At 35.8% G+C, this 27,387-nt stretch overlaps 2 protein-coding genes across 3 annotated transcripts in view; one reads left to right on the forward strand and one right to left on the reverse strand.

Annotated features, from left to right (window-relative positions):
• Positions 1-10: 10 nt before the first annotated feature.
• On the reverse strand, positions 11-23,126 carry snw1 (SNW domain containing 1). Its single transcript, XM_028822272.2, is given in 15 exon segments — positions 11-390; positions 7,423-7,586; positions 7,674-7,791; positions 11,964-12,060; positions 13,578-13,719; positions 13,811-13,927; positions 14,040-14,105; positions 15,580-15,649; positions 17,731-17,835; positions 19,395-19,411; positions 19,413-19,502; positions 21,451-21,546; positions 21,624-21,785; positions 22,225-22,378; positions 23,052-23,126. Coding segments are annotated over 15 exon segments (1,596 nt in total). The 5' UTR covers positions 23,066-23,126; the 3' UTR covers positions 11-206.
• Positions 23,127-25,100: 1,974 nt separating this feature from the next.
• The window catches only part of adck1 (aarF domain containing kinase 1), a 983,738-nt gene continuing 981,451 nt past the window's right edge, over positions 25,101-27,387 (forward strand). Inside the window, exon 1 of one of the 2 annotated variants that reach the window (XM_028821522.2) lies at positions 25,101-25,118. The gene's annotated coding sequence lies outside the window, so the exon portion shown is untranslated. The remainder of the gene's footprint in view (positions 25,119-27,387) is intronic. The other variant, XM_051920170.1, reaches the window with a different exon arrangement.

Genomic DNA, 27,387 nt, shown 5'->3' on the forward strand with positions numbered 1-27,387 from the left:
TGATGGGCAGTCTTTATATACAAGGTTTATTTGATATTGGAATTAAATACAACACATCTGCTTGACTGATACCAAAAAAAAAAAAGTTAAATACAGTAACATTTTAAAAACTGACCATCCCCTATGAATTAGGTGCCATTGACAGGTACAAGCTTGCTATGCTACTAGAAACAGATGCAGTAGTTTATGAACAGGGATGGGATGGTTTACTCTTTTCTTCGTTTCTTGTCATCTTTGGATCGTCCAAATTCTGCAGGCCGTTTGGAGACTCCATGCTGTTTGGCCTCCTCCAAGAACTTATCCAGACCGAATGGATCCTCTTCAAACTGTACAGGCCCTTCTCTTCGCTGCCTACGGTCCGTGCCAGAGAACTCTCTATCAGGCACAAATCTGGAAAAATATTCAAAAGCACAGAGGAAAAACAGTTAATACACGAAGAAAGTTAAGTAAATGGAATGCATCCCTAATGATGCCTGATTTTTTAGCTATCTTCTGTACAAAAATCAATGTTTCAGGTTGATTACACATTCTATGCGGACAATAAGTTTTTAAATGTTTGACTCTCTCATTGCTGAAACATTTACACATACAGTACCTTGACCACACATTAAATCAAGCTGTATCATTTTATACTGGAAGGTTGTTGAATGGTCAAGTGCTTCCCCTAAACCATACTACTAATATAAAGATTACTACAAGAGAGTAGATGATCTTACTAACCAGTAACACTACAGCTAGAAACAAAATGATACCCAAAAATCACTAGTAACCTTTCTCTGGGTGAGGTGCTAGTGATTTCTTCACGGTTTGATTTATAAACTAATCCAAAATAATAATAAAAATACTTCCTTTGCCGTAGCAATCCCACAAATGATCTAAAGCAGGGGTAGGCAATGTCGGTCCTGGTGAGCCGCAGTGGCTACAGGTTTTCATTCCAACCCAATTGCTTAATTAGAAACCAATCATTGCCACTCTCAGACCTTATTTAATTTTATGGCTTGTTAGTCTGTGCAATGTAAGGCTCTTATATCGTAGATTTTTTTCCTTTCCAAGGATATCATCCAAATGATTTGAAACCTAAAACAGATCATTTTCAGTCTGTCACATTTTTCTATTAAGTGTTTTATTAAATCAAACCGTACATGATGAACACACACAGATGTAATTGGAAAAAAGCTAGCTGGAGAACTGCTGGCTGCTTTGTCTTTTACATCTTATTGCTAATAAGGAGCAATTAAAACACTGAATGCAGCAGTTTAAGATTGAAATAAGCAATTAAGGTTGGAGAACCTTAACAAGCGAGACCACTAAAATGAAGCATTAAAATGTCACTTAAGCAATATGTGCTTCATCAGCAATAATTGAGTTCTCGTTAAGGACCTGGGTTGGAACAAAAACCTGCACATACTGCGGCACTCCAGGACCGACGTTGCCTACCCCTGATCTAAAGTATCCATTTTTGACTTTTGAATAAATGTTTAGTTTTCATGTGGGTTTTACACACCATATGCAACGTGTATACAGGATTTTGCTGCTGTAGATGCTTTGTGTGCAGCAGAAGGACCCGACAGTGTAGAGCAGGGGTGGGCAAAGTCATTCCTGGAGGGCCGCGGGTTTTTGTTCCAACCCAGTTGCTTAATTAGAAAACAATCCTTGCCAATAATTACATTTCATGACTTGTTAGTGCTTTAACTCTGCTATGTCAAGTCATTCTCATATCCTAGATTTTTTTTCCATTCTAAGGATATCATCCAAATACTTTGACATGTAAAACGGAGGGGTAATTCTCAATCCTTCACTTTCTTCTCTTTCCTTCCAAGTATTTAATTAAACCAAATAGAGCACGATAAGTACACAGAGGTGTAAAGGGTAACAAGCAAAATGGATAACTGCTGGTTTCTTTTGTCATTTGCATCTTATTGCTAATAAGGAGCAATTAAAAACAATGCAGCTGTTTAAGACTTAAATAAGCAATAAGGGTTCAAAATCTTAATGAGGGAGATAACTAAAATGAAGCAGAAGTGTTTCTAGAGCAATAAGTGCTTCTTATTAAACAATTGGGTTGGAACAAAAACCTTCAGCCACTGCGGCCCTCCAGGAATGACTTTTCCCACCCCTGGCGTAGAGGAATTCCAGCCTCAAATGCGAAGCAAACTACAATACACTTTCCAACTCTCATTCAGTAAGCATGCATGCAGTGTTTTTAGGTTATTTGCTCATGAGGATGCCATTGCTTCTTTACTAGGATCTCGTTTGGTGTGGCAAATGTATTGTAACCCAGTTTTATTTAAAGTCAGACTTCTATTTCTTATTTCAACTCTTATTTCTACTCCCAAAACAACTAGCAACTGTGCTTAATGGTGATCAAGAACCTTAAATGCAATTTTCATATTACGGTCAAGTATAAGCCTGTTACTCATCGCCATGTGCTGCTTCTCACGTATAAAATGGCACAGCATAAACAAAAACAATGAGTAAAAACTAAGGCTCTGTAAATGATTCCGTTTTGGGTTGGCTCTGTCACAGACCTGCCAATAGCAAGAAACAAATCTTCCATATTCTTGGAAAAGGTGTTTTTTACGCAGATGCAGCAAGAATCTGTAAAGTGAATCTACAGTTTTATTGCACTGACAGCAAACCTTGCATGTCATGTTAATTTTAATAAACATCTGTTAAGAATAAAATTTGTCAGCTGGTGTGATAAACTGAGAAATGAAAACATTTTATGGTAAACATATTGCTAGCATTTTTGGAGTGAAATCTGCTATAATATGCATCTTGTGTGTCCCTGTTTCAAGTGTAATAGAAAAAGCAACATGTGAAATTCACACGGATTTTACCACCGGTACTCACATTTGGAAAAAACAAGCTGACATACTCAAAGCAGGTAAATGATAAAACGTTAACTGCAGCCTCTAACTGAATTCATTCTTCTGGAGTTTTAACTTCACTTCAAAATTGGGTGCAGTAATCACAGAAATATTCCCAAGAGGGCTGTCAGGTTTAATATTGCTATCCAAATACAATTCAAATTTACCTTAAAACAGTCTTACTCAAACGTAACACTGACATTCGATTTTAAAGAACAGGTTGGTTGTTCTACCCACACCAATTTTGGCACTGAGTTATCCTAGATGCACAATGCAAAGCTGCAGTATTTTACAAATGTTTTTGCACTCGACTTCCACGATCAGCCTTTTATGGTTGGTCAGCTTGTTATCCTCATTAGAACTTACATCCAGGCCCCTTCACAACGTAGTTCAGGCACAGCACCCCTCTCCTCTCCTCTGCTCTCCTGCACTTTGATTTAAAAATGCACTCTGAGCAATTTTTCTAAATGCTTTTCTGGTGTCGTAAAAGTAACCTTTTCCATCTGACTCTGTCCCATTCACTCTTAAACAGGAGATCCCTTACTGTTTAATGTTAAGGCATTCTCATTAAAGCAAATGGAAAATAACTGTCTTAATAAAAGGAAAAATCAGAATTAAGACACCTTAAAAACCCCACTTTAAAGAACCTCATCAATGTAAGCCAACATGTCCAGTTCCATAATTAGCCTCCACCTAAAACAATAAGGAATAAGTTAAAAAATATTTAGGCTACCTTTATTGAAATATAGTTCCTGTATCTGTACAGGAGAAAAAAAGAAGACGGTTGTGTACTGTACTGTGACAATCCCGCTTTTCTGGGTGAGGCCACAGGCGCTGACTGGGTTTTTATTCTGAATGGCACAATATAAAAGGTATCCTACCGCTGCCCACTGGACACCTCCAAAATAATAAAACAAGTCCGACTTCAACCTGCCTGCCTCTGTCCTTCTCTTTTACTTTGTTTGCTATTCTACCCTTGTTGCTGTCTTCCTAACCGACCCATATTCCTCCTGATCTTATTGAGTATAGCAAAGCATAAAATTGTCCACAAAGGGGAGCTTAAATTCTTATGAGCCACATGTGCTACCACCACACTTCATTCCATTATTATTACTTTTTTTCTGAACTTGCAGTCCTTCTTGAAGCGTGAAGAACATACGACAATGTTGCATGGGTCCTATTCAGAGCACTCAGCTGGTGTCCTGTGCTACAAACGTATAATAACGTGTTTTGCTGCTACATGGACAGCTTTGAGAAATGGGATGCAAGGCCAGGGTGGGGCCCAGGAGAAAACACTTTTTGTGAAGATGCAGGACACCTCCGTTGGATGGGAATGAGTGACGGAGGTAAGGGATGGTGCTTACACACCCATAAAGGTTTAAGACTTGATCACCCAGCCGTCAGCAGTAAACTAAAAACAAGACAGTGGTGCAGATTCTCAGGACTTTGGTCAACATTTCTGTAAATACAAGAGCCATCAAACAGCTACATTGCTTTTTGCTGTTGTACCTGGTCTCACCACAAATCCACAAAACACCCAGAATCGTTAACCTAAATTCAAATATATTTGAATATTTACTTATTTTTAATCTGAATATTCAATCTTTATTTTTTAGCTAATATGAGGAGAGTTGACACCCAATGGTGGCAGTCACAACAAACATTTGATGGCAAAGTTAAAAAGGTGTGTGCCCAGCAGGCAGGCAGTACATGCATCATATAGCTGAAAGGAACATTGGTGAATGTAATGTAATGCAGTCTACCAGAAGGTCCAGTCAATATTCTAATTCTGGATTCTTACACAATAAGATGAAGTCTTAATAGTCATATACAATATTTGAAAACAACACAACAAAGGGTATCTGAAACAGACTGATTTTACACTGAAGTCTGGACAAAAAAAGGAAGATTTGGAAAATTAAAGCACTAGGATTTTGTGATACTGAAGAGTCTATAGCTGCAGGTGGAAGCTGCCGTCGCTGTACTTTGTATGTAAGAGCCAGATCGAATGTTATTTACCTTTATTTATTTACTTACTTCCTACAGCGTAAAGTCACAAGTACAGTGCAGAGCTTCCCATGTACATATACAAATTACAGCAATGGCAAAAGTGCATTCTTGCTCCAATGTAGAACACAAGCGACTCTACATGCTAGCGTTTAGATCTGGACGGTGTATGTGCCCCCAAAAAAAGTCTAACTGCATTCTTGTACCATTGCTTGCATACTAAAGTGTCAGCAGGCACTTTTCGTGGCATTGCACGTATTTTCTGAGTATGCCCTCTGCATATTACTTGTGACTTTACGCTGTAGGAAGTAAGTAAATAAATAAAGGTAAATAGGTAAATAATATTCGATCTGGCTTTTATGTAAGTAACATATAAACGTTAATGTTCTGGGCACACGCACTGTCCTTTGTATGCAAGAGCCAGATCGAATGTTATTTACCTTTATTTATTTACCTACTTCCTACAGCGTACAGTTACAAGTAAAGTGCAGAGCTTCCCATATACATATACAAAGTACAGCGATGGCAAAAGTGCGATGTGCATTCTTGCTCCGATGTAGAACCGTCGTCATGATTTGAGTTTACCTCTATTATAGCGCGTCTATGTGAAAACAGCAGTGTCAAATGCATGGGGGGTTGGGATCGTGAACGCGGCCGAGGGAATAAAACTGAATAAAAACAAAAAACAAAAGCTAACCTTTACAAGTATCATAAATTACACCGACTGCCACAGACTGGTATCAAATGTATGTTTTTATTCTAAAATAGTAAGAATACGAGCTGCTCAGTTCTCAAAACGGACTCGTCCGGGATCGAACCCGTGAAGTTTTGATTACCATTTAACAGCGGATACCGTTGCGCCACCAAAGCGCTCGTAGCAAATGCGTGTCAATGTCGCACCCTAAGGCAGGTTCTTTTTCTGCAGTTATATTTTTGAATAAAGGCGCATTTGTTCTGTTATATTTGTACCTTTTGTAAAAGTGTTTCTTTGACATTTGGAATTCAGGCTTCACACATTATACACTTCATGTCTACATTTTGTCTATTATTAAAACATGAAAAACGTTTCTGTTTTAATGATGTGTTTACATAGATCGTTGTAGACACGGAACACACATGAAATGCAAGTGTTCCAAATAATGATATAGTATTTATAAAAGGTGTCATTTTGCTTGACTTCTTACTCTATACAACTCTAAGCAACTGACACGCAGGTAAACAGACTTGAGCTGAGAAAACTGTGCGGGAGTGGGGGGATGTAATAGCAGGCTGCTTGCTGCTTCTTATCCACACATTTACAGGACAAAGGATGCTGATGGAGAGGTGAGAAGCGATTTAAGGTGGTACGGATCTACAAGTTTTTTCGTAGGCTCTGGTAATTCTAGTGTTAAGAAGCATTTAAAGACTCTCTTTTGGTGAATTTCTGTCTTAAACAATTTTAGCAGTTCAGATTTTGTAGCCAAGAAGTAGAACTAACTAGCTTGCATTTTGCTACAAGCTCTTCACTTGTGATGATCAATTTTGTAACTTTATCCTGTAACACTTGCACCTACACAGACTGATGTTTACTCAATTATTTGGACTACTTTCATGCAAGTCGCTTTGGATAAAAGCATCTGCTAAGCAAACAAATGTAAATTATATAATCCTTAATTACTTAATTGTACTCAAAAAGGTTTGGACATCTAATACTTTACATTTGTGGTGAGTTAAAAACAAATGAGCAGAGACCATTTGGAAACTAAACCAGACTTTGACATATAAAAATTACATACACAAGTTAACTTAGTGTAGTAAACCACTACAATTGTCACTGTAATATCTGGAGCCAACTGATGTACTTGATTCACTCTTATAGTTAACGTTCAAATTATTCCTTTTTTATTTAGCAGCCATTTTGGCAGACAGAAGAAATAAATGCAGATCTAAATGCAGTATAGAGATATTTTTGAGTTTACTTTTTTCTTTTTATTTGCCTTACTTCTGTAACCATGCATACTTTATTGCATCCAAACATTTTAATTAGCAAAGGCCATGATAAATGGTAAACAATATCAACAACTGACGAGCAGCGACTTCAGTGTAGTTCCCACCTTGGCATTTAGTACTAAGCAGGGGACTTAATTTTTTTTTTTCTTTTCATATAAACTGCCAAATTTTAGTTCAAATCCAGGAATACACAATAAATATCTATTTCTTCTTTCGGCTGCTCCTGTTAGGGGTCGCCACAAGATGCCAAATATTCTGCAATAAATATCTATAGAAGATTAATCAACCATTTTGATTAATTTTGATTTTCATTAATACCAAAAACTGGAAAATACCACCACTATGGCCTTCTTGGACAGATATTTAGCATACTAAAAAGAACTTTGGCAAGACAATTTTATTTTGCATTCATTTTTGGTTTTACCCTCCCCTCACTACAGCAGCAAATGTTAAATGATCCAAATGTTAATTCAATAAAGTGTTCTGACAAACCAGCTGAGACATCATCCCATGACAGGCGTAACATATTACTATTACAAGCCAAAAATAGCTGTACCTGTTATTCTGCATTAGTGTGTCTAAATCATCTCCATAAATATCTTTGTCAGTACTCTTAGAAGGTCTGTAGATATTCTGAGCCATATCTCGCCCACCTCTCCAAGGCTGATCATAGACATTGTAGGTCTCGTCTTCGCCACCTGCAAAACCACTATCCATTCCCTAAAAATTACCAAAAAAATAGTTACATTTTACATTGGTAGAAGAGTTAAAAATCAAAAGTAACAAAGTAACATTACTTTATTTTACCTTTGCAGAATTGAAGAGACGCTGGTCAAACTGGACTTCATTAGACGCGCGTGGATTGGGTTGTCCCAATGCAATAAGTTCACTAATATCCCTATCTTGGTCCCTCTGCAACTTTGATCTAAAATAAATAAATAAATACATAAGCCATAATACATCACATGTAAGCAAATAATCTTGAAATAAAAATATTAAAACATAAAAAGAAAAAAAAATATATATCAATAGTACATACTGAATAAAATCAACAATGTCCAATTTTCTTTTCTAATACAGACAATAAGTTAGTTTTATCAAATTCAAACAAACAACAGGCTATGATTAAAATGTGCATGGTACACCAGGTTTTTAAGATTTTAGGCAGGTATCTCTATTTAATTTCTACGCTCCTGGTTATTCTCTGCAGTCAGAATAGATGCCATTTACTTCCATGGTGGTTGTGAAATTACATTTTGTGGGTGTTAAACTGGAAACATATCCAGGGCCAATTCCTGCCTTGCTCCCACACATTACTCCAGTTGCTTGCAACTGTATATACTGTAGGATATAGGAAGTTAAGAGAAAAAGCCTGCTGTTTCAAATACATTCTTGGTGGTATTTATGAAAGTCATTAGTTTAGACAGTCTCTAATTTAAGAACCAGATGACAGTAAACACATTTTATGTAAATCTGTATTAGGAAATTTGTACTTTAGTAAAATCTGAAACATAACATAAGTGAAAAGAGAATAAAAAATGCGGAGTGTACATAAAGATGGCAACCATCAGGATACACATGCCTATGTAATGCTAAGGCTGACATTTTGAGCACTTGGCAAGAATAAATAGCAAGTCATACAGCTAACATTTATTAAAATGTATTATCAACTCGGAAACAATGAACTACAAAAATATTAACAGTCAAGCAATGAAAATGCTGCCTCTTTATGAAGCAGGTGTGAATGTGAACTGAAGCAAAACCGTTAAAATGAAACTACTGAACTTGCTAAAGCAATAACCGGAAACAATATGTTTCAGTTCAAGCAGACCTTGGCCACTGCCTTTGAAATATATGAAACAGATGAAAATGGGTTGGTTATATAAAGAACCATATCAACGGTTTAAAGAGAAACTTCTGTGTTTAATTCAGTCCTTTAAAATTCCCTGAATCTTCAGTTGATTGTTCAAGTAAATGGACTGTAACATGGTTGCAACAGTTAAAAGAACTGGTGAAATAGGGTATTATGGACTGGTGTCTCATCCTGTAGCAAAGAAATACACATATAAATGAAGGGGTCTGGGCGGGAGTAAGTTTACAGAAAACAGAGTTAAAACCTAAACTTCTGTAGGGTGACAGACAAGTAACCTCATTAAAATTATTATTTTTTTTTTGCAGATTTGGAGAAAGAAATACTTTCAGAGGGTTCAGATATACAAGATATATTTATTACATGGAACTAGTGCTGGGCGATATACTGGTTCATACCGAAAACCGTTTAAAATTTTTTTTTTATGATATGGATTTTTCTTATACTGCAACACCGGTTTAAATTGCCTAAACGACGTTCGGAATGTGGCGCAGCGGGAAACTGTTCAAGTGGGGACCTTTTTCACTGCTACACCGCTAAACACAGATTTGTTGCACTAGGGCTCTTTTTCACTGCTACACCACCAAATAGTGGGCGGTAGCATAGGTATGCCGCGCGGTGAAAATGGACAGAGAGCCGAAAAAAAGGTGTCACGTCTGTCGCCTGGAGATGCTTTAGTTTTAAAAGGTCAGATGTGTAAATACTGTTTCTACATTACTGGATAATACTGCAAGCCAAGCTGTACTGCTTTTATTTGTTTTCAATACAGTGTAATGTACCTGGGTACTGTGTAATATTGTGACGACATGTTGACTTTATTCTCGTACTTTGTCATTAAAGTAGAACATCGTAAACTAAACTTCATCATAAAATGAATATTTAATTTACTAGATTTTCTCAAACCCCATCATAAGTTATATAGCACATTAAATGCTTTGTGTTAAGTGTTCCCCGAGCTTCTTAAACTGACTTCCTCTGCACTAAGAGGAGGCAACGGCAGCGATCGCCGCACAGAATCCATTCACATGATATTCATGCTCTCTGAACATTTAGAATGCCAAGATAAATACTTGATATAAATAAATACTTGATATAAATTCTAAATTTTCAGAGAGCAGGAATATCATACAGTGAATGGATTCTGTATGGTGATCGCTGTCTCTTAGTGCGGAGGAAGTCAGTTTAAGAAGCGTAGTGATTAACAACTGGGTCGGGGAACACAACACAAAGCATTTAATGTGCTACATTAACTTATGACGGGGTTTGAGAAAATCTAGTAAATTAAACAATGATTTTAGGATGAAGTTTAGTTTACGACATTCTACTTTAATTATAAAGTAAACTATGAGAATAGAGTGGAAATGTCGACTTTATTCTCGACGTATAGTTTTTTTTTTTCTTCCCTGTGTCCGTATTTTTTTTTCTTCACCGTGGCCCTAATACGATTCCGTAGGGCTATACCACAAATACAATTATAAATGCAAGTTGCAGTTGTATTATTTATGTATATAACTTAGCTTGAAGCAAGGTCCATATTAATGCAGTTTGCCTAAATGATAGTTAAGTTGGTAAAGATGTCATCACCAAGATTGCACTTGTTTTATTTTATTTTAATTTGGTGAATACTGTGTAATGCACCTGGGCTTTTGAAGCCTTAAAGTAATAGTGCAACTATCAGTAATAATACAATTATTTATTTTGTTATTATTTATTAGTTTAAATATTATGCAGTTTAATGATGGTAATGTTGTTTAAAAAGTCACTTTAACGTGTCAGTGGACAGAGATTGTTAACATTAACAGAAAGTGTAGTTGTTTTACAAAAAAAATTTATTTATTCCTTTTCTAAGACATGTTCAGTGCAATACAACTTTTGACAAGCACTTCTGGATATTTTCCTAAGTCTAAATACCACTTTGGATGGTTGAAAATATGTTGTCAAAATTATAATTTAAGTTTTTGCAAAATTTGTTAAATAAAAAGGTTCTATATTTTGACTGCATCTGTCATGCAATGTGATTTCCTTCTCTTCATTAGTGCCACCCCCTTGAAAAGTATCACTTTATGGAGCAACGCAAACCTGTATTAATACTTGTGTTCACATTAAAATGTTTTTTTTTGTACAATGTACAATGCTCTTGACAGTGGAATAGGTTATTCTTAGCCAGTAATTGCAGTGGAAAATGTGTTTAACATCCACTCATGCATGGGAAAAAAATACCATCTAATACCGTGAAACCGGGATAATTTAGAAAAATACCGTGATATAGAATTTTGGTCATACTGCCCACCCCTACATGGAACATAAAAAAATCATGAGTTAGACAGCAACTGTTTTTAAGGAATCTGCAGTGATCATAAGAAATTTAAATTAACTATTGCTTTCTTTTGTACGAACCTGCAGCAGGACTATTAGGCTTTTTTTCTTTTTTTTATACAGGTAACATTTACAGTGATTATTCAGAATATTTTTTCTTTTTAAATAAAATGTAATGCCTGTCTAGGCCTTTGATATACAACTAAAAACATTTTTACAGCTTCTGAGTCTTTATAAAATGTTAATTGGTTAATCAGCTAGAAACTGGTATTTTTGAGTTATTATAAAAATCACTCTATATAAACCTTCTTGTTTCACTTTAAGCCTTTTTAGTTGCCACAAACATGAGTTTGGATTTGACCTAACAATGAACAATGTCCTTCAAGAAACTCCCTTTACAACGTACTAGAAATATTCCTCTGGACAACTGTCTACTTGCAAACCCAGGACAAAAAAAAAAAAAAAAAAGTGTCTGGATAGCGCTGCTTTATTGTTTTAGAAATCTACCTTCAGCAGAAAGAATTCATTATGGAGAAACTCTCTGCTTAGTCTGCCTTTATATGGATTCTTTTAAGAATATAATCAGGATATTTTTTTCTCCTTGTTTCTTTTATAAAAAGCAATGTATTTAAGAAAGCAAGAGTGGATTGTAAAAAATCTATAATAAGATGACTACCCTCGAAAAATACTTTGCTTTAGTAGTATCTTTTCTCTAATACTTTATTCTTAACACATTATTGTTAATCGTTTGCCCTTTAAACTAATTGCTAAATAAACGTATACTCAATTCACAGCATTATAAAAATATAGTAATAGCTAAAATTGGTAAATGAAAACTTCCTGTCATTTTTATATTTGCTCACCAACAATAAAAACAAATTAATTCAATGTAGCATTAAAAACAAACAAACCTTTTGTCAGGAGCTGCTCTAGAAAGATTTCTGTCATGCTGCCTTTCTTTTCGTCTCTCTTGCCTAATTTCTTCACGTTCTCTAGCTTCTCCATCTTCTGCAAATAAAAGGGAAATGAATTTAGAACTAAATGCATATATTAAACTTGCCATCACAACTTCAAAAATGTACCAGGGCACATCTGACCTTCAATACCATCCTAAAAAAGTCATGCGTTAGGTGTGGGCTGTTGCAGGTTACACACTTCTATGAGCAAATACAGGGCAAAAAAACAATTCATATGAATTTCCAGTAACAACTCACATTTTTAGTAGCCAGGTCATCAGAAGGCAAAAATGAAGAGTTTACCAATTTTCAATATATGATGTTTGATGTATTATTGTTAAAGATAATACAAGACAGAGATGAAATAAACAATGTAGCTGTAGCATTTGCATCTATTTAAGCTTTCAGCATGTAGGATATGTTGAGTAAAAGCATTCTCCACCAAAGGGCTACATGTCTTCCTCAGTTGAACATCAAAACAAAGTGTGACATCTCTCAATCAAGAACAATTTGTAATATACTATATAAAAGAGCAAACACTACATCCAAGACAGACAAAAGAGATCATGATTTCCTGCAAATTTCAATATGTAGTTACAAATGACAATACTAATTATTGTCCTCATAAAAAGAATTATCTTGAATAACATGAATAAGAAAAGTAATATGATAGCTATCCCCTTTTCAGTGAGGCTCATTTACTTTACTGGTTGTAGGTTAGCATCACTGAAGTTCTGTGATCCTCTGTATCAGTGTCGATTACAACACTATACATGCATATCCAAATGTTTTTTCAATCTAATTATCACACAATATAATATGGAGTACTGAAACTGGCAAAAAAGTGTATGGTTGTAAGGTTGCCTCCGAAATAATTACATAAAAAGTTATTTATTGTAACAGGATAATCTGAAGTTTTCAGATGTAAAAAAATGTTAACATACTACTACGTTAAAACTCTACTCCATTTTCCTTAACCATAGTTTAATTATCTGATTAACAGAGAGACCACACTGCTTTCAACCATAGTACTGCCAATTAAGTGAATTGGCTATTTCACTAATTACCAAAAAAAAAAAAAATCACTGTACTAATAAAACACCATTTCAAGGTACTTCAAGAAGACAAAATGTTTTCTACTGCACTTAACATAAAACTTTGAAAACTATTATTAGTCATTAAATAAATGCTAAAACAGAATCAAAGACAAAGACATTTCATCTTTATGCACCATTTTCATGAGTTCCTACACTATTACCTACCAGCATAGGGTATCACTAGTGATGGTTACAGAGTACAAGTGGTCAAATTTTTATAAAGTTAAAGGTCTTATTCTAGGATTCTAAATTATAATGCTGTCTTGTTCTAACAGATGCATACATATTTTTGATGTATATTTATACAACCCAAATTAGTAGTTTTTTTAAAAAATGGAACAACTACATTCAAGGTGTAACGGAGTCACAACACCACTACGAAAATTTAACAATGATAAATAAACTCTCCTTATAAACAAAATGAAAATAGCTATCCTGTTTTATTTGACAAAATATGATAAATTACAAATACCTTTCTCCACATGACTTTTGATGCCCGCTCTTCTATCTCTTGCCATTTGTGCCAATTCCCTGAGCTTTTCTTCTTTTTTCTCTTTTTCTTTCTGAGCAATTTTTCTTTCCACTTGAGCACGCATTTCTACTGCTTCACGAGCCTATCAGTCCAAAAGCATTAAAAATGTTAATTTCACTAGAATTGTACACTATACATTGTCATATTTAGCTGAATAGGTAAAACTTCCATACCTTTCTGTCTGCAATGTATAGTGCTTCGGCAAGCTTTGCAAAATTTTCATTTATGTGAACAGTCTGTAGACCCCGGCCATCGGCCGCTAAACGTTTGTCTAAAGGAATTGTGTAACCCTGAGGGATAAGGAGAAAAAAAAATGCATTATCATAATTATCATAGATCAACACTTTGTCCATAAGGAGAAGACAGATGTGAAGATAGGAGAACATTATGTGGAAAATATACCTTTGCATTCTTCCAGTTTGAAATGCACGGTGGAATCTTCCATTCTTGCTGTTCTTTCACAGTCATCTGCAATAACATGAAAAAATAAGCAAATGTTAAACTTAAGAAAAAATAACAGTATAATTAACTACAAAGTAGAAACAAATATCAGGAAGGATTGTCTTGATGAAAGTAAATGTTGTCCGAGTATGACATATGAAAAAGTACTATTACTGAGCAAGGAATTTTTGAAAACTGATCTTAGGATAATTACATAAAACTATAATTCCAAATTAGCCCAGCAAGTGTGAGAATGTGTGCAAGACTGCAATACACTTGTGCCTTGTCCAAGGCTCTTGCTTTGCAACCAGTTCTGGATTAACCCTTTAACCGTCAACTCCCTAAATATTCCCCACGCTGGGCGAAATCTGAACAATTTTCGGTTTTTTACTTTTTTACATTTATTCAAGCAGTATTTACCACTAAATGTTGTAGCTTGAACAAGCGGTCACGGTTTGGATCTTTCTTATCTGGCTCATTGCTGTTGTCATTCAAATGAAAGAATTTCAGCAGCAAAGAGAATCGGTTACGTTTCATGATAGCTGCAAAAATAGGTGTTGCATACATAGGATCTGTAGACCAGTACATCTCAATGTCTGGTTTTCTGATTATTCCCATCAACATCAAAATCCCAATGAATTTTTTCATTTCGTTTTCATCAGTGTCTACCCAAGCATGAACACGGGAATGTGGAGGTAAATTGGGATTTTTCTCAATAAACTGTGCTGCATACAGATTTGTTTGATGAGCAAAATGTCTGATCAAGTCAGGTGACAAAAACAGCTCATAAAACTGCTCAGCAGTGTAATTGTTTACATCAACAGTAAATCCACACGTTGCCTCAAACGGATGCAGAAATGGAAGTTCACCACGGGCAGCAGTCCAGTTGAGATGTTGGGGATACACCCACTCATCGCCATCATCCGATGCGTTGTCATTCACAGTATCATGCAGCGCACGTTGCTGATCATCATTGTCGCTAAAATCTTCTTCAGAACTGCTACAATTGTGATCAGAATTATTGTCCAAAATAGCCTGCAAAACCTCACTTTGAAGTCAGTTTACGTTTCGCCATATTCACAACTTTCACTTCTGAATCACATCACGTGACCAGCAAAGAAAAATTTTCCAGCCAATACAACCACAGAGTTGTCGAAATACAATGTAGTAATAATACCCACGCCAAACCGTCAGTTATACTATGCGCCAGGCATTCACATAACCATAGGCAAATGTGCCGGATAATTCCGGCAATATGGCGTCAGCAATAACACTACGATGCCGTATATATCCGGCACAGGGCGGTTAAAAGGTTAAGTGAATCTGAGAATTTGTGTGCATTTGTATCGTAAAAACAGTTACATATTCTACTAGTGATACAATCATGTTTTGTTACATTTCATATCACTCTGTATGTGAGGTAATTGAAAACTATTTAAACAAGTTTTGTTATAAACAACTTTAACAAACTTGAGCACATCATATTTTAATTAGAATGCACCTTTCTGCTTGGTGAATGCATAACTGGAGCAGGTGGAGATGGTGGTCCACGGGGAATTTTTTTATTAATCCTAAAATGATAAAAAAAAATAAAAATAAAAACACATTAAATTTATTTTAATGAAAAATCAGTTATTAGAATACTGCTAGGAGAACCTAATATTAAATGTTTACATCTCCTGATGTAAAATGATCCTAAACTAGCATGTTTCTCAAACATAAAACATTTTATTAAGTACCTTATTATACCTGTGGAGCTCCAGAGCAAACATAAAACAAAAGCCTTAAAACTTACCACATACATCTAACTTTGAAGAAGTAAAATTTCATGCTCTCAATGTATTTAAAGTATGTTTATGACAACAAAACAAAACTGCAAGAAATTAATTTTGACACAGATTCTTAGAACTATTTCCAGAGGGAAGGATATGTGCAGGTTTGCTTATCCATTCAGCAGGGCTGCCATGGGTGCAGTTTTCATGTGAATAACAGCATGACAGAAGCCATGGATTGAAGATCTATTGAACCACATTTTAAAATGCATAGCGTTGGGTGCTGAAGATAAGTCGGGAAAACCTGGGGAAGCACCTCCATATAAACACCACAAATGAGTAAACTCCACACAGTGACTTGAAACTTTGAGGCATCAGAGTTGAGCAATGTGCCAATGCAGCTAACAAGTTCAATACATAAACCTAAATGAAAGCTGCCTCATGTTTTTCCAAATTTGAATACTCCTTCCAGTTCAATTTCAAGAAATGTTAATAAAACTTAGTGACTATTGAATCCAGTCCAGCATTCAACTGTATCTGTAAGACAATTTTAACCTTGAAGAACAAAACAGCACTAGCAGTATGCCCCCTGGTATTCTGCAAAAGTATTCATCCTTAGTAGGCAGTGACTTACATGTTGCACACCAATTGTACTTGGGCACAGCTTCAAGCTGTACACATTCCTTCACCGGTCTCTGTCTTTACTCATTATTGATCTGTGGCACCTTCTCATCTGAATATTTTGGCTCATGTACACAAGACACAGCAACAAGACTAAACAGTTTTCTAATTTTTACAGGACATATTGATGGTATATGATTTGAGCTTATCTGCCTAAATCATTAGAAAAGAAAAAGTAAAGTCTATATGCTCAAATGTTTACTAAAGTATGATTGCAGCTGCACCACTCACAAAACAGTTTATAAGAAACTAGGGGGCTCCGCCCCCTGCTCGCTTCGCTCGCCAACCCCTGGTGTTGGGAATGACAAAGAGCGCGATGTATGAATGAGATATAGAATAGTGTGACGGTGTAGATGATGCAAATAGAAAGCAAACAATAAAGTGTGTGGCACAGTGTAAAGGCTTATTTGAAAATTTATTTGTACACGCCGTTTAAGTGTAAAAGGTAATTCCAGCTCAGAACTTGTAAGGTCAATGAAGATGGTTATTGTTGTGATCAGAGTCAAGTTTGTCAGAGCTTAGAAAGAGTTGTGTCTCTCCAGGAAGTAATGGAATGACTTGGGTATTTATGTTTTGCATATTAATATTTTTTGGACCTAATATAGTGCGTTGTGTTAAAAGGGGCATTTGGTCTAATGAGATTGCTGTTCCAAATCTCTCTGTAACTAAGTTGTCGCAGATAAAGGCTTGAGGAATTGTAATAATATGTGGCTGAAGTCCATCTGTATTGGTGAGTGTACCATCTCTCAGTTGTAATAAGCAATTGTTATGATTTGGTTGTGGACATCGTATCTTTTTTACTAACTGTATCTTATACCTGTGGTGAAAGGAGCTACATACGAAGATGGCGATAAAGTTAGAAGGATAGTTAGACTTTTATTAAAAAAGATAATTCCAAAAATATAAATGAATTTTTTTTAAAAACGATACATGTACATTTGTGTTATATGTGCAACCTGAAGAAATAAAATCAATACTATGGGATATTCTTGGTTTTGAAGACAAGATTTGATAAGTATGGCTTTCGTTTTTTTATTGTTTCTAAACAATACATCACTTAACACAAGTGTCCAGGGCAATTTAATGTGTGCTTCAATTATACAAAATAACTTTAAAATACTGAACATGTCATTAAATTGACAAATGCATTTAGAACACAGTAATCTCTCAAACCCCAAAAACACTTTACTAACACATACTTGAATCGTGGAGGTTCCATAGGATCCTTCTGCATTTCAACCATCCTGATAACTCTTTGCTTTGCTCCAGAATTAAATGCAACTCCTTGCTGAGATGGTGTATATCTATAAAAAAAAACCACAAAAAATCAATTAATCATTTGGTCAAAATGAAGATGCAGAATGTTGTCAAAACTGGCTTAACAGAGAACCTAAAACTTTTTGGTGTATTCGACGGTTATTAAAAATAAAAAAAATAATCAAAAGGCTTAAAATAAGGTTTAAAGATTTTATATGTAAATATTATAGTAGAAAATCAGAACTACTTAACAAGCTTCAGGCTGTCATGATGACTTCAGCAGATTTTCTATTCTGGTATTTCACACACAGAACATAGAAAACTACCATAATAATCATCACAGCATCCCTCAACTTGTTTGCTCACTGGGATATTCCATGTATTTTTTGGATTAGCAACATTAGCAAATTATGTTAAAATGGGAAATAGATCGGGCATCTTGAAGGGTTCATAACATAAATTCTCATTTGGTTTTGTTTAAAACAAATTAATGCTGAAGAATAGAAGAAGCTCTGCATTTGTTCAACTACTATTTCTTCACAAAACCAGGACAACATTTCTTGGTGACCCTAGGTGTGTTTTTCAGCTATATAAACTGCATTTTGGAAGCCCACTCATTTCCCGATTTCTTCCAGGTCTAGGTATTGACTGTTTGTTAATGTTAATTTGTCCACCTGACTGCTTTATTAATCACTTTAATGAAATCCACATCTGTGAAACACATGCGTTCCAAAAGGCAATTAATGTACTGCATTTCATTTAATTACGTGCCTATAATATGCAATATATTGGTTAAAGTGAAGAAAAATCTCTATATAGTCCTTTCAGCAGCACACTGAACAACTTATTTCATGTAAGAACAGCAACAGACCCATGTCCTTGGCATTATATACCTAAACAACTTCAGCCTATTATTTGTCTAATTCCAGTACACTGTTAAGCCATTATTGAATCATTCTGCATTTTTACATATTCCTCTACTGTTTAATACTGCCATTCTTGTGTTTTTGAGCACAACCTCTTAAAGCTGCTGCCTTTCATACTTTGTATGTGCTTCATTTTAATTGTATACTGAATGTGCATACATGGTTGATCCAAGCAAAACTTTTAAACAAATGAGTAATTAAAAGAACCAGACACAAACTGTTATGGGCCTGTTTTAAAAAGTAACATACAATAAAATTAAGGCAAAACTACACTGGATGTAGTGTAATTACTTCAGAAGGTGTACTCTCAAAGACCCTGTATTGCTAAATGTGGTGGCTGGGATTGGCTCCAGCAGACCCCCGTGACCCTGTGTTCGGATTCAGCGGGTTGGAAAATGGATGGATGGGATGGAATTATTTATAAATCAACATAACAGATTTGATTCATGCTTATGTGTTAAAGCCTCACATGGCCTTTCTTAAATACAATTTCATCTTCTATAAATGTGTAATGCAGCTTTCACTTTGACCAGTGTTTTTTTTTTTGGCAACTGAAACGAACATGGAAAAAAGTCAAAATTTCACTTTCACCCAATAATTTTTGTTATCAAATTTTACGTTGTTTTCAATTAAAAAAATAAATAGCCCCTAATATCACTTTCATTTAAAACATTTCTTACCGTATATACTGAGCAGGGGGCCTGCTTATCTGCTGCTCGAACAGGCATTGCAGCTGCTATCTTCTGAGAAGCCAGTTTTTCAAGGGAACTCCTGGTCTTTTCTGTTAACTACATAAAAATAATATTTTATCACTTTCATTAAGTTAATTAATTTGACAGAATGTATACTTAGGACTGCCATTGTTGTTAATGTTTAAAAAAAAGTACACTAACACATTTGGCAACATATTAAAATTGTTTCATAGTATCAGTGACCCTGAAGTGTAAAAAGTAAATTCAGAAATATAATGAATGGATTTTTTAGACCGACAATGGTTTTGTTTTGTTGACAGAAAGAATAGCCAATTGACAATATACACTGAACCAATATTCCAAGTGTATTTAAAGTATTAGTTTTCCTAGGGGAAAAAAGAATGTTCAGACAGATACTGAATGTATGACATTTTCAAGTGAAATGTTTTGAAATTTAAACAGGTTAACTAACAGTTACTAATAATCACCCATTGCAAAAACTATAATGGTGTTCAGAAATCAATTTCACAACACTGAAAATTGGCATGCACTTTAACCTGAACCTTATCAATACATTTGCTTAATCCACGAACTCCCATCTTTATTTTCTGTATTCTTCTTTCTATAAAGGAGAATATACCATTTGCTTAGACACAAGGCATTTCAAAGTCTCATTATTTCTAGCTAGTAGAAGAGAGCACTAGGAAAAGCAGAGGATTAGAAAGCTATCTAATGAAACATCACAAACTGCTGGATATATCAAAAATAACTTGAACCTTTTTACAAACTGTCTAAATTACTGGAATATTTAAAAACAGTGATAACAAATGCTAATTTTAGCAAAAACTACTTTTATAAAAAAGTAAAACCATGTTTGTTCTTAAATAAACATGGCCAATTGTGGCAGATCAAATTAAATTCATTTTTACTGTAGTTACTGAAAGACTTCAAGAAAACACAATCACCTCTTGGTATCAAATGGAAAAGACATTCAAACTTAGAATAACTTAATTTTAGTTAGAATGAACAAGGCAAACAAGCAAGACTGTCAAACCTGCTTAAACCAAATTAGAATCACAGAGGGTTGAGCCTATCCAGAAGGACTAAACAATGTAGGAAATGGTCTTGGACAGAGCACCAGTACATTGTGGTTCACTTTCTCTCTCACGCACATACACTTCTGCACTCACACTGAACTGGAATCTGTCACTCTATGCTGCATGTCTTTCAAGATGTGGGAGGAACACCAGAGCGCCTGGTGTGGAATATAAGACAATGCGGGGAGGAAAAACTGTGGAATCCAGAGCCCACAACCAATGCAGGATTCAAACCCCATAAAGTAGCACCACTAAAACCTGTGCTACCTTGCCATCTGTAAAGATAACTATGAAAGAAAAAGTATTCCCAATTATCTACTAAGTTATTTGACTGAAAGTCAGCATGGGCTTTCTCTTTGATTTGCATCTGCTTGCTTTAAATAACTTTAGCAACCTCAAGAAATGCAGGCAGATGAGTCACAACTGATTTTGCACCTTTTCTGGTAGCCTATTAAATGTATTAGAAAAGAACTTGGAATGTGCAAAGGTTGCGAAAATATATAATTATATAATATTTAAATATATATATTTTTTATCCAGCAATAGACCATCAAATGATTCATCAGACACTGTAGTACACTGCAAAATACCCAATGAGAGGCTGGCCAGTAAACAGACTGGATACTAAAATTTATTTCCTCAAGAATCAGCAAAAATTAGTTTTACTTTTTTTCTGGTATTTGTTGAGAAGACTTATCTAACTGACGTAACTGGCAGAATTTTAAGAACGTATAAAAAGAATGTCTCTAAAAATTTAATACACAAATATATAAACTCCTATACAAATACATATGCTGCAGTGTTCTGTACATAAATGATAAAGCTATGAGCTCCCTCACAGTAGAGGAAAAAAATAAAAACACGAGTTTTCCAACCGTACTGATTATGAGAATATATTGGTCTAGTGCTTAAATTATTTAACATGCTTGAAAAGTTATTGAAAATACCTCTCTGATGGCTTCATCATCTGGTCTCTGTAGGTCTGGATCATCTTCATTCAGGACTTCTTTGGGAATCAAATCTGAAAATTTGCTATATATAACCTAAAAAACAAAAAGAAAGGTAATAAAACAAACAACCACCATCTAATTAAACTTTTAAATATTTATATATTTATAACCTTCTCTTTTCCTTGTCCTTGTCGTGCAATTGCATCATATTTTATCTTGCCTTCTGCATCAACTTGAACTGCCAATGCATTGGAGGTCTTCTTTTTCCTACCCATTTCCAATGGATACTGAGCAACATGGATTTCTGGGAAAGCACCTCCATCTCCAAAGTCCTTTAATAATGCAAGATCAAACATATTAAAAATTATCAGCACTTTTTTAATCTTTTATTGAATTTATTAAAAGCATATAACATTCCATACAATCAAGTCAACACAATTTAATTTATAACGTAAAAATGTATGTGTAAACTCCAGTTTAGCAAATCATACATCTACAAGAGCGATGAACTTTACTGAACTATAATTGGACCGTTATAGCAACTTAATCATACATTTCCAAAGTGGACAAAGGGAACTTAAAACATCTTACAAGATGTGATATGGGTGACTGAAGGCTAGTATTGGGTAACATTTGTCCAGTGGAATAAATGCAAAAATCTGACTTAATAAAATTACCAAAGCGGCTATTTAACGAAAGCTATATTGTTTGACTAAGCCGCAGTAAAACAAAAATGTACAGTACAAATACAGTTTACACGTGTCACTATACCTCAAGCAATCTAGGGATCCAGCCCTTCCTGTAGCCATAAGGTGGTGGTTCTCTTCTTGACGAAACGAGCGCACTGGACTTGGACTTCTGGGCTCGCGACCTTTCTTCAGCTTCCAGTTGGTCCTGGGATAGCTGAGTCGGAGCGGGTAAAAAGCTAAAACGGAATGAGTTAAGAAACGTCACTGATCACATATACAATGATTATAAAACTCTAGACTTTGTATATACAGTACGGTATTTGAATAAAGGTATTCATTGCAAAAAGTATACTAAGCGTATCAAATGCTTAATATTAAACATGCTAACCTGATTTACTAATGAGAAACTTACTACCGCCTTACGATAAAAGATTCAAGCGTTTACAAAATCATTCAAAATCTTTTCACCCAGCACTGCAGATCGCCACGGACACTAACACTGAAAATGCTGCATAAGTTAAACGAATTAGACTATATAGCCGAACATCAAATTTAATTCTAAATGGCACGAACGTCTCCTGCTTTATTAAGATACAGTGAAACAAGCATGCAGTAGATAAACAACGTTACCACTACAATCAAATCAAAGCAAACGCATATTTTTTTTGTACTTATAAAACATAAAGACGTGTAGCATTACAAAAGCAAACCTAAAAACAAACATACGAATATGGCTTATTTACAAGGCCTAAGCCTGAAAACTGGGCTTTAGCCCAAGTAACATTTGCTTATCAACAGGCACGAGCATGTTATTTGGTTGGAAAATCTTCTATTAGAAAATAATCACTAAAATATTTGAATGAATAAAACAACTGGGTTTTATTTTTCTAAGAATCCGAAAAACATTACCTCGTCAACGACATCTTGATTCCTCGCTGCAAAGTGTAAACGTGCCGTCTGACGTCACTGAACGTCCAAGTGACGCAAGCACGCATACGGAAACAAAGATTTGGGAGAGCTCGGCTGAGAAGCCGCAGTGACCGCAGTAATGGATTCCTTGGAGGATTATAGCTCAGCTGTCCTTGGAAGAATACATGTATATCGTTCTTAAGTAATTGGAAAACAGCAGTCAGTCTAAAATTTGACCACGCCAGAATAAAAATAAAAACGTGACGACGTTTTGTGTGTTTCGCACTTTTCGTTTAAAAATAAACATTCAGTCAGTCAGTAATTGTCCATCCCGCTATAACCCTAATACAGGGTCCCGGGGGTCTGCTGGATCAGTTTCTTTACCAGCTTATTTTGTATGACATTTTTATAACTAAAGGGAGTGTACAGTATATATAAATAACGATGTTTATAAATGACATTATTACAGCTTGCAATAATGCAAAAGTAAAGTGAGCATCGGGGGCTATATTGCATTTGACAGTTTGCTTCATGGTGATGCGCTAGCTAGACAAACACACAAAACCCCATTATGGTTCACAAATCTCACCAAGGAGCTCTACCAAGACCAGAATCCACCTCGAAACCATATACTTGTAACTACTGTATGTAGAGGTTGGGAGCATGCGCTGATTACAGCGTGTTGCCGCACCCACCACACGGCTAACCACCCAGATTGAGATCCAAATGTAGCTGTGCAGCCGTTGACACCTCAGCATCACACCGAACAGTGTGAGGTTTTTTACGGTGGTTGGAGTGCCAATCCTGCCATCAACCTCCAAGTTTTCCTGCAAGTTGGAGGACGTGCTTGCAGGGCTAGATGCAGATTAACGTCATACCCAGGACGGAGCAATTGCAGGTTAAGGGCCTTGCTCAGGTTCCCAATGTAGTGGAGTCTGGTGTTTATGGGATTTGGACCGGCAACCTTACGAGCGCTGGCACAAATCCCTAGCCTCAAAGCCACTACTCATAAAGTTCAACTACTTTACTACCACATTCACAAAACAAAGTCAAAAGAAACATTGATGAGTAGATTTGTGCATTGCCGGCATTTTTGGAGAGTTCTGTTGGTCTGTGGTGGCAAAGTGGGATCTTATTTTGTGAACAAAGCTTGAGTTAACAGGTCAATTAATATTAACTAGGACAGCAAAAAAGCTAGAGTTCACACTGCTGATGTACCCTTGTCACTGGCCATACAAGCACTGTAGTAGAGAAAAATCCTACTGTTTCAAAGAGTTTGTGCACCATTAAAAGAAGTTGGAAATGGTAATTTGGGGACAGCTGAGTTTGAAGGGAGGGCTATGTAAATGTGCTGAGAAGCTGCAGCAGCCTGGGAATCATCAACACCAACTGAATGGGTTGGCATTCCATCATTAAAATGAGCGGCTTCAGTACCAGCTGCAGGGAAGCCATAGCTGTGTGAATCCTGCTAATACAGCTAAAGCAAGCATTGTTCTAATTACCAGCAACCTATAAAATTGTGATGTTGGTTCGGCACTGCCAAGCACTTTATGATGCTACCTGGGTGCAGCACAGAACTCTGGGCCCTATACATAAGCTGCATCTGTGGGGCCCCCTTCTGCTCAAAAACAAAATTTTCATTCCAGGCTTATAGGGCTCCCCAAAACCCCCCCACTCCCCCCACTGGGCAATGGGTAATCATTACCCTTTTTCCCACCACTACGGTGCCCATTGACGCTACAATGTGTATATTTAAGGAAAAGGAAAATGACTGAATTAACATTTTTTTTAACTAAAATAATATCATAAAACAATATTTTTTTGTAACAAATTTAAAACGACAGTATATATGAGTTAAACAGGAGTTTGCAGTGTACACAAAATAAATAAATAAATTTGCTCTGTGCTTGTTAAAATGAATGTTCAAAAAAATCTGTCCATCTGTATGTGTGGACTTCAGCCCGTGAGATGCCGACATATCAGTTTTTGCAGTAATGACTACAATTACCAAGATGCTTGGCGGCTGCTTTACGTCATACAGGGAGCGGAAAGAGCCCGAAGAAACCGGTGAGTGATTTCCAATAGTAACACGCTTCACGCGCGTTGGTCATAGTGGTGTAGACTCTGTTTGTAGTATTTGAAACGGACAATTGTAGTACTGTATTACGTATAATGTCTCTGCCTTCTTTCTCTTTCATTGTATTGTTTTAATATCAGTGGCCTGTAGTTGTCAGATAATTGTGTCCTCTGCTCTATATCATAAAACTGGCAGCTTTAATTGTTTTAGAAATATATAGATTTCTAAATCATCATACGAGCATGATCTATTATAACGACATTAAATTCCAAAATGCCTGTTTGTACGAAGTGCTGGAATCTGTCATTTCAGAAGTTTATACGTAATTTGATTATGATGTAGCTGCAAGGACCTGCAAGTGTAGCTGATTACCACTGACGTCTGAGCGGCGGACGCATGTGTCTCAAGAACGGAGTTTCATAAAACTCTGTCAGTCTGGAAGAGGTGCTCAAGGAATTTGATGGGAATACGTCTTGGATCCTAAAAGATAGCGCTCAAATTTATTTTGCAGTAGATCTTTTAGAATGAAAATTCCTAAGGCATCACGTTTTGCGATTGAAAATGTAAACTATCAGTCATTGTAGTTGTTTGTTTTCTTTACATGACGGCAATATTTGTATCTCGCAATGTTTAATGATGGAAACGAATAATAGAGTCCGAGTGACAATCTTGCGCCCATTGGTATCGGAATAAGCTCCGCCCACCGCGCCTTTGAAGTGGATTTAGCCTGTAGGGAGTGAGAATGCAGGCAGTCCGCTAACTTTGAGCCAGAGAACAGAAGATTACATGGATGACCCAAAAGACGTTTACATTTAATCTGCAAAATTCACCTTTAAAAGACATTTCAAGACTTGTGGAATGCAGTCTTGATAGACCATGTTATAAACCTTTAGCTAGCTATATAATTTCGAATCAAGAATGGTAGTATTATGTGAAAAAGTGCGTTTTAGGGACGTTAAGGTGTTTTTAAGTATTTTCATTTTTTTGCAACAGTAGAACAGTGCTTTAAAGGTACTTTGAATTCAATCAGTTTATTTATAAACCCATTCGCTTCAGATTGTCTTGAAGAGTTTCTAGTGGACATTTTGACAAACTCAGAAAAGTGCTGGTGGGAACTTTGTGCAGGGTGTTCTCAGCAAGAAATGTTGACCTCAGCTGTGCACTTCATTGGGATGTGAATGAAGCACTTTGAGGAAACATCTGAACCCAGCATAGAGCCAGAAGCATTGATCAGGGTTGTTTTAATTTTTGTAGTGAAGATTGCTGCAGTGATTATAAAGCTTAATAGTGACAGATCCACATGAGTGGATGGAAGTCTGGTTGGCTGGAAATTCTGAAGTCATTTTTTTTTTTGGTTATTAAAATTATGTGGAGGATGAAGGCAGTTTCTCACAATTGGGATTTTAAAAAGGGACACAAGAGAGCTTGTTTCTTTTGATTATCATTTCTTTGCAAGGGACAAAGTATAGATCTACCATTACTAATAATTACTAATAACTTACAAAGCCTTAAATAACCTCGTGCCAAACTACATCAGTGACATTCTCCATCACTATGTGCCTGCCCGCCCACTAAGGTCGTCTTATTCTGGCAATCTTGTTGTACCCCACACTAATCTACACTCCATGGGTGACAGGGCCTTCAGCTGTATAGCGCCCAGACTCTGGAATGACCTACCGAAATTAATCAGGTCAGCTGACTCCATGAATTCTTTTAAAAAACAACTCAAAACTCATCTGTTCAGTTTGTCTTTTAACTCTACTTGACTTTATTACCCCTTCTCTCAGTTTACCTTCTCTGTCAAGATGCTCATGTAACCTGTATGTGTGTGCGAGACCATCAATTATGTTGTCTGTTTCTTTTTTTTTCAGAATTCCACTGTCCTTAATCTTCTTTATTTATTTATCTGGTTTGTACAATGCTATATACTGTATACGCTGCCCGTTCTTTATTATATTCTGTAAGTGGCCTTGAGCATGGGAAGGCGCTCTATAGAAATAAAATGTATTATTATTATTTTATTATTATTACATGGCCAGAGTAGGGCCAACAGTGCTTTTTTGGATCTGAGGGTTCAATACTTTGATCTTGTATGACTGACAGATTTAAAAAAAATGTTTCAAAGTATTTTTATTTTTATTTTAATTTTTTTTTTGTTTAATTCATCAGTGTTAGACTTCCAGCTATTCCCAATCCTTACGTATATACTCATGTATAAGTCGGGTCTTAAACCCTGAAAAATCGATCATAAAATCAGAC

The sequence above is a fragment of the Erpetoichthys calabaricus genome, chromosome 16 (assembly GCF_900747795.2).
Source record: "Erpetoichthys calabaricus chromosome 16, fErpCal1.3, whole genome shotgun sequence".
NCBI classification, from domain to species: domain Eukaryota; kingdom Metazoa; phylum Chordata; class Cladistia; order Polypteriformes; family Polypteridae; genus Erpetoichthys; species Erpetoichthys calabaricus.